Source organism: Myxocyprinus asiaticus, chromosome 23, assembly GCF_019703515.2.
Source record: "Myxocyprinus asiaticus isolate MX2 ecotype Aquarium Trade chromosome 23, UBuf_Myxa_2, whole genome shotgun sequence".
Lineage (NCBI taxonomy): Eukaryota > Metazoa > Chordata > Actinopteri > Cypriniformes > Catostomidae > Myxocyprinus > Myxocyprinus asiaticus.
In genome coordinates, this window is record NC_059366.1 from 32,906,498 (window position 1) to 32,921,198 (window position 14,701).

The following is a 14,701-nucleotide window of genomic DNA, read 5'->3' on the forward strand; positions in this document are numbered from 1 at the left end:
GAACACACTGTTTTTTTCCGAGCTGTGTGTTTCTGAGTCAGTTTTCCCTACTTACTGGGCAACATATTTTTCAGTTGAATTGTAAAAAGAGATAAGATGGAATTTAAAGGCCATAATTGTTAAACTGACTGCTATGGTACAAATATTTACTGTCCACATTACACAATAATCAAGCCTAACAAAAGTTTAACAGACAAAAAGCTGTCTCATCTGGGATAGCATGAGGCTGAGTAAATAATGAGGGAATTTTCATTTTTGGGTGAACTATCCCTTTAAATGTGAGTTAATAACAGCTGTACAGAACAGGTATTGTTGTTTTTTTTTTTTATATCTATGGATGTATGTAGTCAAATACTGTAGCAGTTGGATTGTAAAGTAATAAAATATTTGAACGCTTATAAGCTAGCTCAGTACAGAACTGTGGTAACATTAAACATAAAAGATTTTTCCGTTTATTTAGTTGATTCTGTAGGGCGCAGCTGACTAATTACTGACATCTTTGTAAGTTTTCAAAGACAATGATCAGTTGTTATTGCTTAGTGATTTTTTTTGTGTTTCAATCACTGGTCCAGACTTGCCAGTTGTAATGTTTAGAAACATTATTCTTCACATATTTTTCAGTTGAATTGTAAAAAGAGATAAGATGGAATTTAAAGGCCATAATTGTTAAACTGACTGCTATGGTACAAATATTTACTGTCCACATTACACAATAATCAAGCCTAACAAAAGTTTAACCACACTGAATAAGTTTAACAGACAAAAAGCTGTCTCCCATAGAATTTATTGCTAGGATACAAGACACTGGTAAAAGCCAAGCACAAGCCTTTAGAATACAGAATTTTGTTAACTTGTACACTGTGTCAACACTGACAACAGGTAATACTGCAAATACTATTCTAACAGGACAACACTGAAGTGCAGAGGTCAGAATAAATGTACATAGTTTCTAAACATTGTACACAAATATATTTTTTTTCTCTAAAAAAAAATTTGTTTCAGTGCATTACCAATGTTATTGTAGGTAATATATATATATATATATATTTTTTAATAATAATAAAAAAAATGGTTCCCCATAGTATGGAATCATGTTTATTGTAATAGATACAAATATTAGATTTAATTAAAAAAATCTAAATGTTCGGACTGTATTCCTTGTGGTTGAAGGGTAGTTGATTCTGTTTTAAATAAATTATTTTATATGATGGCATTCATAATTATAAAAAAAACAACAACAACTGTGAAATATAAAATGCCCTACAAAGCCAAAACTCAACACTGCAACTAAAAAACAAAACAAAAGGGCTTCAAAGTTTTTTCATTGTCAAGTCACATTTACATTATAAATTGGTCTCATTCCATTTTCTCTGAATCTGAGCATGGTTAAGCCACAACATATGTAACAGGACAGATCATAGTCCAAGAGATCCGGCAGCTGCGAGACAGTAAACTCAACACAGATTATAACAATGGTACCTGTCTGTGACCTGAACTTGTGCTTAAACTTCACCCTGAAAATGTGTTCAAAAAGGTACAGCATTACATAATGATTTAAATATCTTAAATGTATTTCGGCACACACCCATACGTAAATGTATTTGACCATTTATTAACTTTGCTGGTGTGTACTATTCAGTTATAACACAATGAGACCTGCCAATGATTAACAATCTTTTTTTTTTTTACAACTTTTTTTGTTACTTATAGGAACAGCATAGAAAGGATAGGAAATGATGAGTGTAGAGGGGTGGACAGGATCTGGAAATGATCAGATAAATGACAACTAGCAACACGGCAAAGCATGTACCCAAACCGCTAGGCCACAGCTCCAACAACAATTACTAACTGTACTGATTCATCACAAGGAATATCCCTGCTTGTTTCGCCTCCACACTGTTAACAAAATGCCAATAATTAGGAGAAAGCAAACCATGGAGAGGATAATAACTGCAATGATCACTTGACTTGTGGCCTTGTCCTCATCTGAAACATAAAAAAAGACAGTTCAGTTAAGTGTTTGAAAGAGTGTCAAATCCACTGTTAAATTTAGATCAGGGTCTGAACAATTAGAGCAGAAACTGTAGAAGAGCAAACACAAAAGGACTTAAATCACTATATGCTATGCCTGCACAGACACATTTAAACTTAAGTAATAGTAGAAAAGTCAAAACTCAGGTCCATTATTGAATTCTTTCACTTGAAATACGAGGGCAAACTCTGTTTACAGCTGTTATTAAAGGGGTAGTTTTGGTTTAGATCTGTATTTATTTGTTTCTTTACACACAATGGTGCATTTGTGTGCTTATCCTGGATGTCTCAACTGAGTGGAGAATGTGAGATTACGTCTGTATCAGGGAAAACTGTCCACTGAAAAAGAAGGCCTGTGTTCTTTAAGAGAGTATATATATATATATATATATATATATATATATATATATATATATATATATATATATATATATATATATATATATATATATAATTTTTTTTACATGGATGGATATACAGTATAAACCATTGGCTAATTTAAGTTAGCACAACAAAGCTTGCTACTGTGTTATGGTCTGCTATTGTGTAGCTGTCATCGTCTGTTAGATTTATTAGTTCTAAAAACTGATACTGATACAGGATTGAAAAAAAATCCTGATACTGCAAGTACAAATAACCAGTAGCTTTATGGACACTGATATAGTATATGGATAATCAGTCACTCAGAGGACAGCTAACCCTTAAATCTGATTGGTTGGTAGTAGGAATGTTGGTCCAAGATCTATAAGGTAAATAATGTTAAGCCTGGTTCACATCTTAATCTAGACAAACAGTCAAACAAGCTTAACTCATCCTCAGTTGTTGGTTTTCTTTTTTTCCCTTTTTTTTAATTGTTTTATTGTATATTGTCTTTTGGTTTGGGTTAAGACAAACATCACTTATTAAATTCATTAACCAAGACTGGAAAAGAACTCAAATTATCTTCCTCCTTCACAAAACAGCACCCCAAAATAGCAAGGAATCAACATTTCTGAGCTCTTTTGAATCATGTATCCCCCAAAATTAGTAAATATGTAGTAGCCTACATATGTTTACTACTACCTCTACTACACACACACATCAATCATTTAAAGGTATAGTGCAGCCTAAAATGACATTCTGTTGATGACAGAATGCTCTCCTTTTGTGTTTCATGGAAGAGAGGAATTCATACAGGTTTGAAACAACATGAGGGTCATGGGCACCTGCAGCATTTCATCTGAGGGTCCACGCAGGAATCTGACAAAAGTATAACCTTATACAGTATCTGGGGGGTCCGGTGGCATGCTCCTGTGGTGATTTTTTTTGTTGTTGTGAAAAACAAAACCAAACCATTCAATTCTGGTGACTTTGAGAGAAGCATTTTATTTATTTTATCGGGTATGTGTAGCATTCATGTAACTATTGGCTAAAGCATTTCTAAAAGACAGTAACCAGTCAGAACAAACAAGTTTTCATGCTAAAAAACCAAGACACGGCGCAACAAATAGAGCAGAACACAGGTGTCTCGACATGCGTTTTTAACAGTTCTTTTTAACTAGACACGGCATCTAAAAATGCAGCACTCCTGTGAGAGAGATGCTAAAAACACAGTGAAACATGACGCAGTTGTCAGAAGACATCAATCTAGCAAATGTTTACATGCTAAACGATTGAAAAAACACATCCGTTGTGAACAGCCCCTTATTTAAATTGGCAGAGCACTTGCTGAAGTTTCTCAAAATTACCTATCCAAAAGGCAGCCTTTTGTTTCTGTTCACTGTAGGTAAATATCCACTTTATCCAGTGCTGTTTGTTCTCCGTGTTCGTAAATATCCCGATACTGTTTTAATGAGTGAGAAACCGCTCCAAAAGATACAAAGAGAGTGCGGTCTGAACAAACTGGACTGAATCACGAATCGATTCAGACTGTTTTGCAAGCCAGTTTGGCCAATTCACTGAAAAGAAACGACTCAAAAGAATGTCCGATTTGCGAATTAATCATCGCTAGTTCTTTCAAACAGCCAACACAAAAATGGGACACACTTCATTATTGCTGAGATATTCTAAAAGAAAATATTTCTCAGGTCAGTCGGAGCGCTCAAGGTATGCATGATATTTACTTGTGTAACTTTTTGAGGCAGTGGTGGCTCAGCGGTTAAGGCTCTGGGTTACTGATCAGAGGGTTGGGGGTTCAAGCCCCAGCACTGCCAAGATGCCACTGTTGGGCCCTTGAGCAAGGCCCTTGACCCTATCTGCTCCAGGAGCGCCGTATCATGGCTGACCCTGCACTCTGACCCCAGCTTAGCTGGGATATGTGAAAAAAAAAAAAAAAGAATTTCACTGTATATGTGCAAACATATAATGTGTGATAAATAAATACAATTATTAATTAATTATTTTTACTCTCAAGTAAATTTCTAATCATTTTTTTTTTTTACTTTTACTTCTTTACAATGGGTGGCCCCCTGCTTTCTAGCACAAAATGACAAATATTGATCTGTTTCTCACCCACACCTATCATATCACTTCTGAAGACATGGATTTAACCACTGGAGTCTTATGGATTACTTTTATGCTGCCTTCATGTGCTTTTTGGAGCATCAAAATTTTGGCCTACAGAGCTAAATTATTCTCTAAAAATCTTAATTTGTGTTCTGCAGAAGAAAGGAAGTCATACACATCTGGGATGGCATGAGGACGAGTAAATGAGGAGAGAATTTTCATTTTTGGGAAAACTATCTTTTTAAAGTGATAGCTCAGCCATAATTTAATATTCTGTCATAATTTCCCTACCCTCATTTTGTTCCAAACCAGTGTGACGCTTTGCGTCTCAGTCACCATTCACTTTCAAATATATATATATATATATATATATAAAAAATAAACACATTCACTGAAAGTAAATAGTGACTCAGGCAAACATTCTGTCTAATATCTACTTGTGTTGCATGGAAGACAGAAAGTCATATGGGTTTGGAACAACATGATGGTGAATGATGACATAATTTCCATTAATAATAATTCTGTAGTACATGTTCAATGTGTATTCTGTAATGGAATATAGGGGGAGTAAAAGTAACGAGTTACTCACTACTTGAGTACTATTTAATTGGATACTTTTTTACTCTTACTCAAGTAATTATTTATGTTAGTACTTGAGAAATTATATATATATATATATATATATTTTTTTTTTTAAGTAATTGTACTTTTACTACAGTACAGTTTTTGGCTACTCTACCCACCTCTGTACGTATGACCGTACAGCTGAAAGTGCCACTGGTGAGAGTTGAATGATGAAAGAATTTTCATTTTTGCTGAACTATCCCTTTACTATACACCTTTCCGCACAATATGTCTCATTAAAGGTGTCCCATGTTATTTGTCTTTGTTAGAAACTGCAATATTCTGCCCAGTATGACTTCAGCCTTTAGCTATGCTCTTACAATTTATCGGTTATTACAGGTGAAACTCAAGTCTTCAGAAGTATCAACAGAATCATTGTCTTTCTCCTTCCTTCTTAAGTCTTCAAGGTGTGTCAAGTCAAAAATCCAACCTATCTGCAAATGCAGACAAAGGAGTTCAGTGTTGTTAAAGTGCAGGAAAATGAGGGTAACAAATCACAAACATACCATTTAATGGATGTCATGCGTTTACCATCTACCTACAGTGAACACCTCCTCACACACTCTACTTTACACACATTTTTATATACACTCTTGCACTCTGAAATATGGTTCTTACCATAACTGATGATCACATGCCTCTGAAGGTTCTGGTTGAGGAGGTGGTTCTTTAGTGTAAATGTAACATTAATCACTGGTTTCTGGACATCATAGCTGCTCTTCATGGAATAAAGTCCATCTTCTGTCTGGTCATAGAGCTCCAGGTGATGACTAAGGTTTTGACCCTGTTCCCCCAGCCAGCTCACCTCAGGTTTAGGGAATCCCTCCGTCTCAAACTGAACTGTCACTGTAGTGGGGTTCACATGAATGCTCAACCTGGGTTCCGAGTAAAGAGCTAAAATACATGCACACAAACGCACACACACAATCAGATGAATACATTAATGGAATCCTCAAACAAAACTGGAAAAAGTTACATAAAAACAATACCTACTTTTATCTGTGTATAACAATATCTGTGTCAAATTAATTTATCACTATAGCCTCAATAATTGTTTTTACCTGTGATTTCTCTAAACAAAATGACAGAGATCAGCTATTTTTGGGAATGAAAATGAAAAGGAAGCAGGGTGCTCCTGAAAACATGGCTTATTTCTATTAATAAAGGTTTTAGAGTATCGTTCATAAACATACCTCCATAGGTCACATCTAATATTGCTTTGTCCGATCCCTTGGCGTTGCTCACTATGCACATGTAACAGCCTGTATCTTTCGGCTTTACTGCTGCTATTTTTAGAGAGGCGTTTCCTTTTCCAAGCTCTGAAATATACAGTGAGGTTCGATTGTGGTATTCTGGACTCTGCCTGTCCAATTGATCCTGTTGATAATAGAAACTGTGGATGACCCGTGAATCCTCGTGCCGCTGCCAGGTAACAACCAAGTCAGAGAGGTCGGAATCAGGAGTGAACTTACAGCCCAGTACAGCTGGATGACCCCGTATTGCCACCAAATGCTTATGAGGGACACTCACCTCAAAAGAGGCTGGAAGGAAACAGCAAGAAGTACTGAGAGTTACTTATTGACGAAACACCCCCTTCTGCACTTCAACAATCATACTCTTTGAGAGATGGAGCAACATCATGATCATCACAAGTTAAAATGTTTCAAATTAACTTGACTAGTTGTCATTTAAAGGGATGCGTATCATTCTGTAGCCTGCAGGGACTACTCTCCTGGACTAGTCTCACAAAAGCCAGAACTTTCAAAAACGATTTAAACTTTACAGCTCAAATAGTACACAAGTTTTAACAGAAGAATTAATGTAAGCGCATCTATAAAATTATAAGTTTCACATTTCTGCCTATAAACCCTTAAAAAATTGGCCCCATTCACTTCCATTGTAAGTGACTCACTGTAACCTCGATTTTTGCTTCTTTTCTTTTTTTTAAGAAAAGGAAGGACAAGTCGAAATTAATCTTTATGGAAATCACCATTATGTCACAAATGCTGTCCATTGAGCATAACTTGTATTGAACCTGGACTATTCCTTTAATTCTAAGGCTCCGAGAGATTGGTGAAAATGGTCACAAATAATTTACAAATTCAAAAATTTGACTTTATGAATTCAATGATGAAACATTTATACTGTTAGCTTTGCACATTTAATTTCAATCATTTCTATATTGCCCCAATGTCTTTAGAATGTTGGTTTTGCAGTCTCAATTCATAGAGACATGGGGACAACATGATTACACATTTGTTGACAGTGAAACTAGTGGGTGTACAAGAGTTTTAAAACCGTTTCCTTAGTAATTCCTTTAAACAGTAAGACTTTAAGCTATTAATTGATTAAAACGGATATTCGAATCAAGTCTGTTTAGAAAAACAAAGAACTTTTCAGTCCCTTATCCATGTGCCTTGCCAAAAAGTCTAAGGTTGAAACTCATTATTCATGATATAAATGTCCTTCTGTGTAGAAAGTCTATATTTGGCATTTTAAATAGCTGGTAAAAACGTGCATACCATGTTGTGGTGTACATTATTTATACATTATTTTTAGACACTCAAGTATTACCTTCTTTTAATTATTATTATTATATATTTTTTTTTTGCCCTCTAATTTTATCTAGGCAAGGACAAAAATCCTGCAAACAAAGGCAAAGCCAATTGAACATTATCCTCTCATGCTCCTAAGGCACAAGGACTTGTCATGCAAGATGCGTTCATGCATTAAACACAACTGAACTGAAAATAATTGACGCGTGTATCGAAGAGTTAATTCCCACACACACCCCGTTGATAATGAAAAGTTTAATACACTTTTCCATATCCAAATATGCGTATTTTGTTTTCTTTCCTATAAAAAGGAACCTGTTGAGACAAGCCTTTTCACGTTTATGATCCAAGCAGATGTACAAGAGCACAAATCACAGCCCAGCCTTAAGTTACAAAGTTTGAGAAACACTGTTGTAACGCATGTTTTCATTAAAAGCCCAGACAGAACACAGGAACTTGTGAACGGCCCCTCAATATCATTTTCTTTCTTCTTTTTTTTTTATCTTACCCAACAACTTTATCTAAACAGAAACTTCACCCCTCAAATGTAGACTGAGTGGAACATTAAATAAACCATAACACATGCAACTCAAATTTGAACAATATATTGCACCAGATGCCTTAATTAGAAGGCATTTTGTCTTACTGTCATTCAAATGTAACCCTTAATTCTTACCCACAAAAGCATCCACGACGCAAAGTATGAGCCAAAGCATCTCGCTGGGAATTCACGACCATGGTTTTTAACGAGACATTTCAGTGCAGCTTTTACGCAAATATGTCTGACAAGTATTACCAAGAAATTTAAAATGTAAAACTTATTACTCAAAGTATACTCCAATTCACGGTTTAATTTTTGAAGAACGATAAAGTCACTCTCAATAGATGAATAAAGTGTCACGTTGAGATCCGGAGATGTGGCACTCACAAACACCTAAAAGAAAGTGCCTTAACCTCGAGCTGAGCACGCGATATGCCAAAGTCCCTTTTGTATCTCTTTCCATTGCCACCTGCTGGTCAAATATGACAGAACAGCCTTTTACTCGGAGCTTAATTATGGGACAATTATAAAAAGAATAGACACATTTTTAAAATTAACGTCATAATAGATAAGAGTGGACAATGCAGCAACCTTAGGGAAAAAGACTAAATGTCTGCACAGTGCCATAAATGCTTCACAATTTATTCAACAACCGCAACGTCTCGACTTTTCAGGTTTTAACCCCTGTAATCATCATATTACCTGCCCACAGGAAGTCACATGATTTATAAATATTAATAGTATGGAATAGTTTAATTTAGTAATAAAAATCCACATGAGACAAAAGCAAAATAAGGGGTTGTAAAAACACAAAACAAAAAATAAAAAATAATAAAAAATAAATAATAATAATAAAAAAGGCCAGAGGCAAGAACCATAAAATAAATTATCGAACCTTTAGGTGCGTTCCAATCCGCAGGGTCCCTACGCAGTGTTCACTGAAAAAATGTTATGTGGCAATTTTATAATATGTGTGTCTTAACTGTTTTATGACCAGCTTTCATGATAATGGATGTAACGGTCGAATTTTGTGCACTTTGCACTTGAGCACAACTGCATAGAAAGCACACCTGAGGTAAATTAAGCTTAATTTAAATGACAGCGTCTCAAACTCCTTTCGTTTGTTTGATTTTAGCGTTTATTTGAGACAAAATATGTCAATACTCTGCTGCTCGCAATGACTGTTGGGTAAATTTCCCTCTCCACTTCCTGTGAAGTGATGTATCGATGTACAATAAGGCGGTGTCTCGTTTCAAAGGCTGCGTCCTTTGGAGGTCACATTTGTCGGCTGCATCAAGTCTGTCTCGTTTCAGAAAAGCGAGTTGGACACTCCGAATGCGACCTTCGAATGCGACCTTCTTTCATGGGAATTCGGAGGATGCATGAGGTGTATTCTTCGTCCCAATTTTCCCGTAAATATGATGTTCAAATGCAAGTAATGTTAATTCACAAATTGAAGTACCTCAGCAGATGGGTGTAGAGTATAAAATATGTATAATTATAGTAATATATAATTAAAATAAAGTATTATAGACTAAAAGTACACCTGTAAAATCTACTTTCTTTTCTCTCTACATCATTATAACTCTCCTAAAATATACCTCATACACCCAAAAGGGACTTTGTTCCCTTCTCACTCAAAGCGCTCGCGCTTGTTAAAGAGTGGCGTGCTGTCATAGCAACCGTGATGAGTTCTGTTTCCGTTTGTCCTATAAAGGCTGTCTTGTTTAAACAAGGCTTGCTTAAAGGAGGATGCTCGGTATACTAGAGCCATCAAAGGACACGTCCTAGCTAGCACACAGCCTTCGAAACGAGACACAGTCTAAGGCTGTGTTCCATTTCAAATTTTTATCCCCTTCCCTCACAAGCTTCATTCCATCTCATGAACTCGGATGTACGTCACTGCTTACGTTGCGTGAGTGTCCACTACTGGCGGAAGACGTGTAATGGGTTTAACTGGAAAACCCTTAACTCTTGATCACTTGGGCTGCGTTCCACTTCACTTTTAACATCCACTCGCTAACTCCCCTAAGCACTTCCCCTCGGGGGAATCCCTGCCGCCATTTTGGAAGTGCGTTCCACTTTGTTCAGTGAGCGAGGGAAGTTTCTACTGACAGACCCTGAACCCCTCGATTTTGACCAAGGGAGTGAGTCTAATCTGATGTACACTTCAGGCAGCTCCATATCCCACAATGCAACAGCGCACTTCATAAACCCCAACACCACACAACTCTAATGTATGATGGAAGTGACGTAAGGTCAATTAAGCAGTTTAGAAAAGTTATATTGAGGTTTAACAGCATAATACTTGAACATTCCCTTCGGATTGGAATCTCCCTTAAGATGGCTGAATACCGTGTGAAGTCCACTTCGGAGGACCCTAACGGTCAATTGGAACACACCTTTTGTTACCATGATAAACAAGGGCTTCACCAAGGCACTAATTAAAGAAATATCCCAGGTTTAATAGCCTACAAGTTAAGCTCAAGCGACAGCATTTGTGGCATTATGTTGATTACCACAAAAAATAATTTCGCCTTGTCCATTCTTTAAAAAACAAAAAACAAAAAAAAACATCTGGGTTACAGGAAGGCACTTAAAATGGAAGTGAATGGGGGCCAATCCGTAGTGTTAAAATAGTCCGTTTCAAAAGTATAGCCTCAAGACATAAACAATATATGTGTTAACATGATTTTAGTGTGATAAAATCACTTACTAACCTTTTCTCTGTTAAGTTATAGCCAGTTTTATAACTTCGTTGCCATGATAATGTAATATTAACAAACCCTAAAACCCTAAAATGACTGTATAAATTACTATTTAAACAATTTTACAGCTCAAATAATATACAAGTTTTAACAGAAGAATTAATGTAGGTGCTTTTAAAAAAATAAAAGTGTAACAAGTAAAAGGGAAAGGAGGCGAGAACCGGCTTAACAATATAAATAATAGTTTAATGATAAACGTAACCAAAAAGACAAACACACACAGGTGTCGGACAGCTGTCTGTAACTCTCTCTCTGTCGCCGCCCTGCCACAAAAAGCTTCACATTTCTGCCTTGAAACCCTCTAAAAAATGGGCCCCATTCGCTTACATTGAAAGTGCCTCGCTGTAACCTTGATTATTGCTTCTTTCTTTTTTTTTTTTTTTAAAAAGGACGGACGACTGAAAATTATATTTTGTGGTAATCAACGTTATGCCACAAATGTTGTCAGTTGAGCTTAACTTTAATTATTGATTTAAGTTTCAGGCAGGACAATGTATTTCAATGTGTAATCATTTGATTTTCTTTATTATTATTATTATTATTACTGGCAACATTATTATTTGGTAAGTTACATGATACATATACGTGTTACGTCAGAGCATTTCAGGCCATGCCACAACACAGCGCTGCAAAATCTGTACATTGTTCCACACTTTTGGCCACCAGTGTATATAATAAGAGCACTTACTCTCTTTCTAACTTACAGGTTACTATTGCAATCTCTGAGAACTTTTATTTTTTCTTTATTCACTCCTCTTTCTCATAATGTCATTATTCAGAAATGTGTATTTTTTTAAGGAATCCCCTTTTAAACAGTCCAGTATAATAAATCAAAAGTGGGGTTAATTATTTATAATTCAGTTACTTCTCAAGGCTGCATTTCTTGAGCTGCAGTACTGTCTTTAAACCAATAGAGAGCTGTCAAGTTTTTTAATTGTTTTTTTACAGTGGTGTTTCGTAGGGAATCCTCGACCTAAGAAAGTCTTGCAGTTTTTTAATTTTTTTTTTACCTCCTGTAGTTCTATGAAAAAAAAAAAAAAAAAAAAAAAAACGTTGATGGAAGTTACTTTTTACTTTAAACATTGCAAGTCGTAAACTTCAAGGGATAGTTAACCCAAAAATGAAAATTCTCTCATCATTTACTGACACTCATGCCATACCAGATGTATATGACTTTCTTTCTTCAGCAGAACACAAAAAAAGATTTGTAGAAAAATATCTCAGCTCTGTAGGTCCATACAATTCAGAAGCGATATAATAGGTGTGGCTGAGAAACAACAATATTTTAGTGTTTATTTACTCTTAATCTCCACTTTAACTTTCATTTTCAGATGTGAAAGTGAAACTAAATAGGCACCACATGTGACTTTCAGATGTAAAAGTGAAAGTGGAGATATCCCTTTAAGTAATTTTTACTATTACATATTTACTATCTTCTCGCATTCTTCATGCCACCTACGGGGAAGGGAGGAGGATGTATAGTATAAAAGGACTTGAATATTGTTCTGTTTCTCACCCATATTTATCATATCACTTCTGAAGACATGGATTAAACAACTGGAGTCTTATGGATTACTTTTATGCTGCCTTTATGTGTTCATCAGAAGAAAGAAAGTCATACACATCTGGGATGGCATGATGGTGAGAAAATGAAGAGAGAGTTTTCATTTTTGTGTGAACAATTCCTTTAAACATGAGTGATATTTTTACCTGTCTTCTGCTTATAGTATTCATTAAAAGTATTGGGCCATCTGAATATTAGTATTCTAATGTTTAGTTGTGAAACAAATGTTATTCCTGCTCTCTTAATATTTCAGATTTGTATTTGGGAGAGGAACATTGTCCTAGAGACTTATAATGATAAGAAGCTGTTTCTAAACTTGTTTGAGGAACACTTAGAACAATACAGGTCTACAAATCATTTCACAAACATATATTTCACTTTAAATATGCTTAATGACTTCCTAATCCAGTCGTAATTTTATTATTATTATTTTTTTGTTCCAGCATCTGGAAATGTGCCGTCTGTGGGAGGAAACTTCCACACTGGTGTGGGGAGGGAGTCCAGAGCTGCCAAACTACAGAAAGGTGAGCATTCATAAATATGCCTTTTATTTGACAATCATAAAGTCGTACAACATTCATAAAGCCTTCATATAACCTTTATGACTGTAAAAAGCAGAGCTAAACCATATATACATAGACCTATATAATCTTTATGTGACAGACTTAAGGTATCTTTATACCCTAAATTACTTTCATAGTCTACTGTTCTTCTGGAGCCTTTATGATCTAACATTTGAAATATGTTCTGTCTATAAACTGTATTGTTAAATAATTCTTTTTATTATAATTTGCCAGTGAGTGTTCCAAAAAAATGTTTTTTAACTGAGTTCCACTGAATGTGATAATCTTGTACAGTATTGTGTGTGTTAGATATGGCAATACAATGATCTGTTCTGTTGCATTCAATTGAATTACATAATTGTTCAAAATTAAAGTTATTCTAAAGCATATGTCTATTTGGATGTGTATATTAGAAAGGGGTTTTCTTTGGATATTGTGCATGAGTAATCTGGCTTCAAGTTAAGTGTGTGTCTGTTAGTTTCAGCCAGATGGTAATGGTTGAATTTAAAAGAATGTTTTCACACTATTAAGCTTGAGAAGTCAGAAAATGTGGTAGGTTTATGTGCTTTTGTATAGTAACCGATGAATCAGTTTGGCCAGACAACCGTATGGTCTGTGTGTGCAGGGTGGGAATCAAGAGGCCACTCTATTTTTGTATGAGTGTGTGGGAATGTACACATGTGATTAATGGCCTTATGTCTTCATCAAGATTTATACTACATGTGTGTGGTGAGAGAACAAAAGATTATCTGTGAGGTCGCAAGTCTGTATAAACAGACATTCTTTCTGCTTAAAGATGCTTCCCTCCCACTCTGAAGTGCTAAAATGTGTTTTCAAACAGCCCGTCCACAGCAGGTGCTCATATAGAATATAACTAGATCGTTACTTTGTATTTTGGCACTGGTCTTCCTGCCTGTCTTTTTAAAAATAATGAATAAAGTCAGCAATTACTACAAAGTGCTTCTTCAAATGTTCCTGTTTGATTTAGTTAAACACAACAATAACCAGTATTCCACATAATCTGATCTTGTTTTCTTGCAAATTATTTGGAAACATTTGTAAGTGTAATAGAAGATAACAACTAGTGATTGAGGTGATATCTTGGTGCTTAAAAAATTGTGCTTATAATCTAAAGGTTTCAAAACCCAGAAGGGTTGATCTGTAAATTTATACCATTGTGCCTTCAGCTATTAAAGGAATAGTTTACCCAAAAATGAAAATTCTCTCATCATTTACTCACCCTCATGCTGTCCCAGATAAACAGAAAATAAACTAAGATTTTCTCTTTGTAGGTCCTCACAATGCAAGTGAATTGTGACCAGAACTCAGAAGGTCCAGAGAGGACATAAAGGCAGCAAAAATGTAATCCATAAAATACATGTAATCCATGTCTTCTGAAGCGATATGATAGTTGTGGGTGAGAAACAGATCAATATTGAAATCCTTTTATACTGTAAATCTAAACTTTCACCTCCACATTCTGGTGTGGAAATGACTTTCACATTCAGCCACCTTAGGGCTGGTCAAAAGTGGAGATATATAGTAAAAATGGAATTAAATATTGATCACCC

At 35.4% G+C, this 14,701-nt stretch overlaps 1 protein-coding gene and 2 pseudogenes across 2 annotated transcripts; 2 read left to right on the plus strand and 1 right to left on the minus strand.

The window, feature by feature from the left end:
- LOC127413796 (butyrophilin subfamily 1 member A1-like) overlaps positions 1-1,489 on the plus strand; it is a 21,308-nt pseudogene extending 19,819 nt beyond the window's left edge.
- On the minus strand, positions 769-8,644 carry LOC127413999 (CD276 antigen-like). Of its 2 annotated transcripts, XR_007892720.1 has the most exons (5): positions 8,371-8,644; positions 6,333-6,680; positions 5,758-6,033; positions 5,460-5,573; positions 1,901-1,986 (listed from the first exon to the last, which is right to left on the minus strand). XR_007892720.1 is itself a non-coding variant. In XM_051651636.1 (4 exons), the coding sequence occupies exons 1-4, from the start codon at positions 8,408-8,410 to the stop codon at positions 1,862-1,864; spliced, it is 789 nt and encodes a 262-aa protein (XP_051507596.1). In that variant the 5' UTR covers positions 8,411-8,642; the 3' UTR covers positions 769-1,861. The 2 variants fall into 2 exon arrangements, 1 of the variants encoding a protein (XP_051507596.1); XM_051651636.1 differs by lacking the exon at positions 5,460-5,573 and having other exon boundaries at positions 769-1,986; positions 8,371-8,642.
- Positions 8,645-10,578: 1,934 nt separating this feature from the next.
- The window catches only part of LOC127413797 (transcription factor IIIB 90 kDa subunit-like), a 48,803-nt pseudogene continuing 44,680 nt past the window's right edge, over positions 10,579-14,701 (plus strand).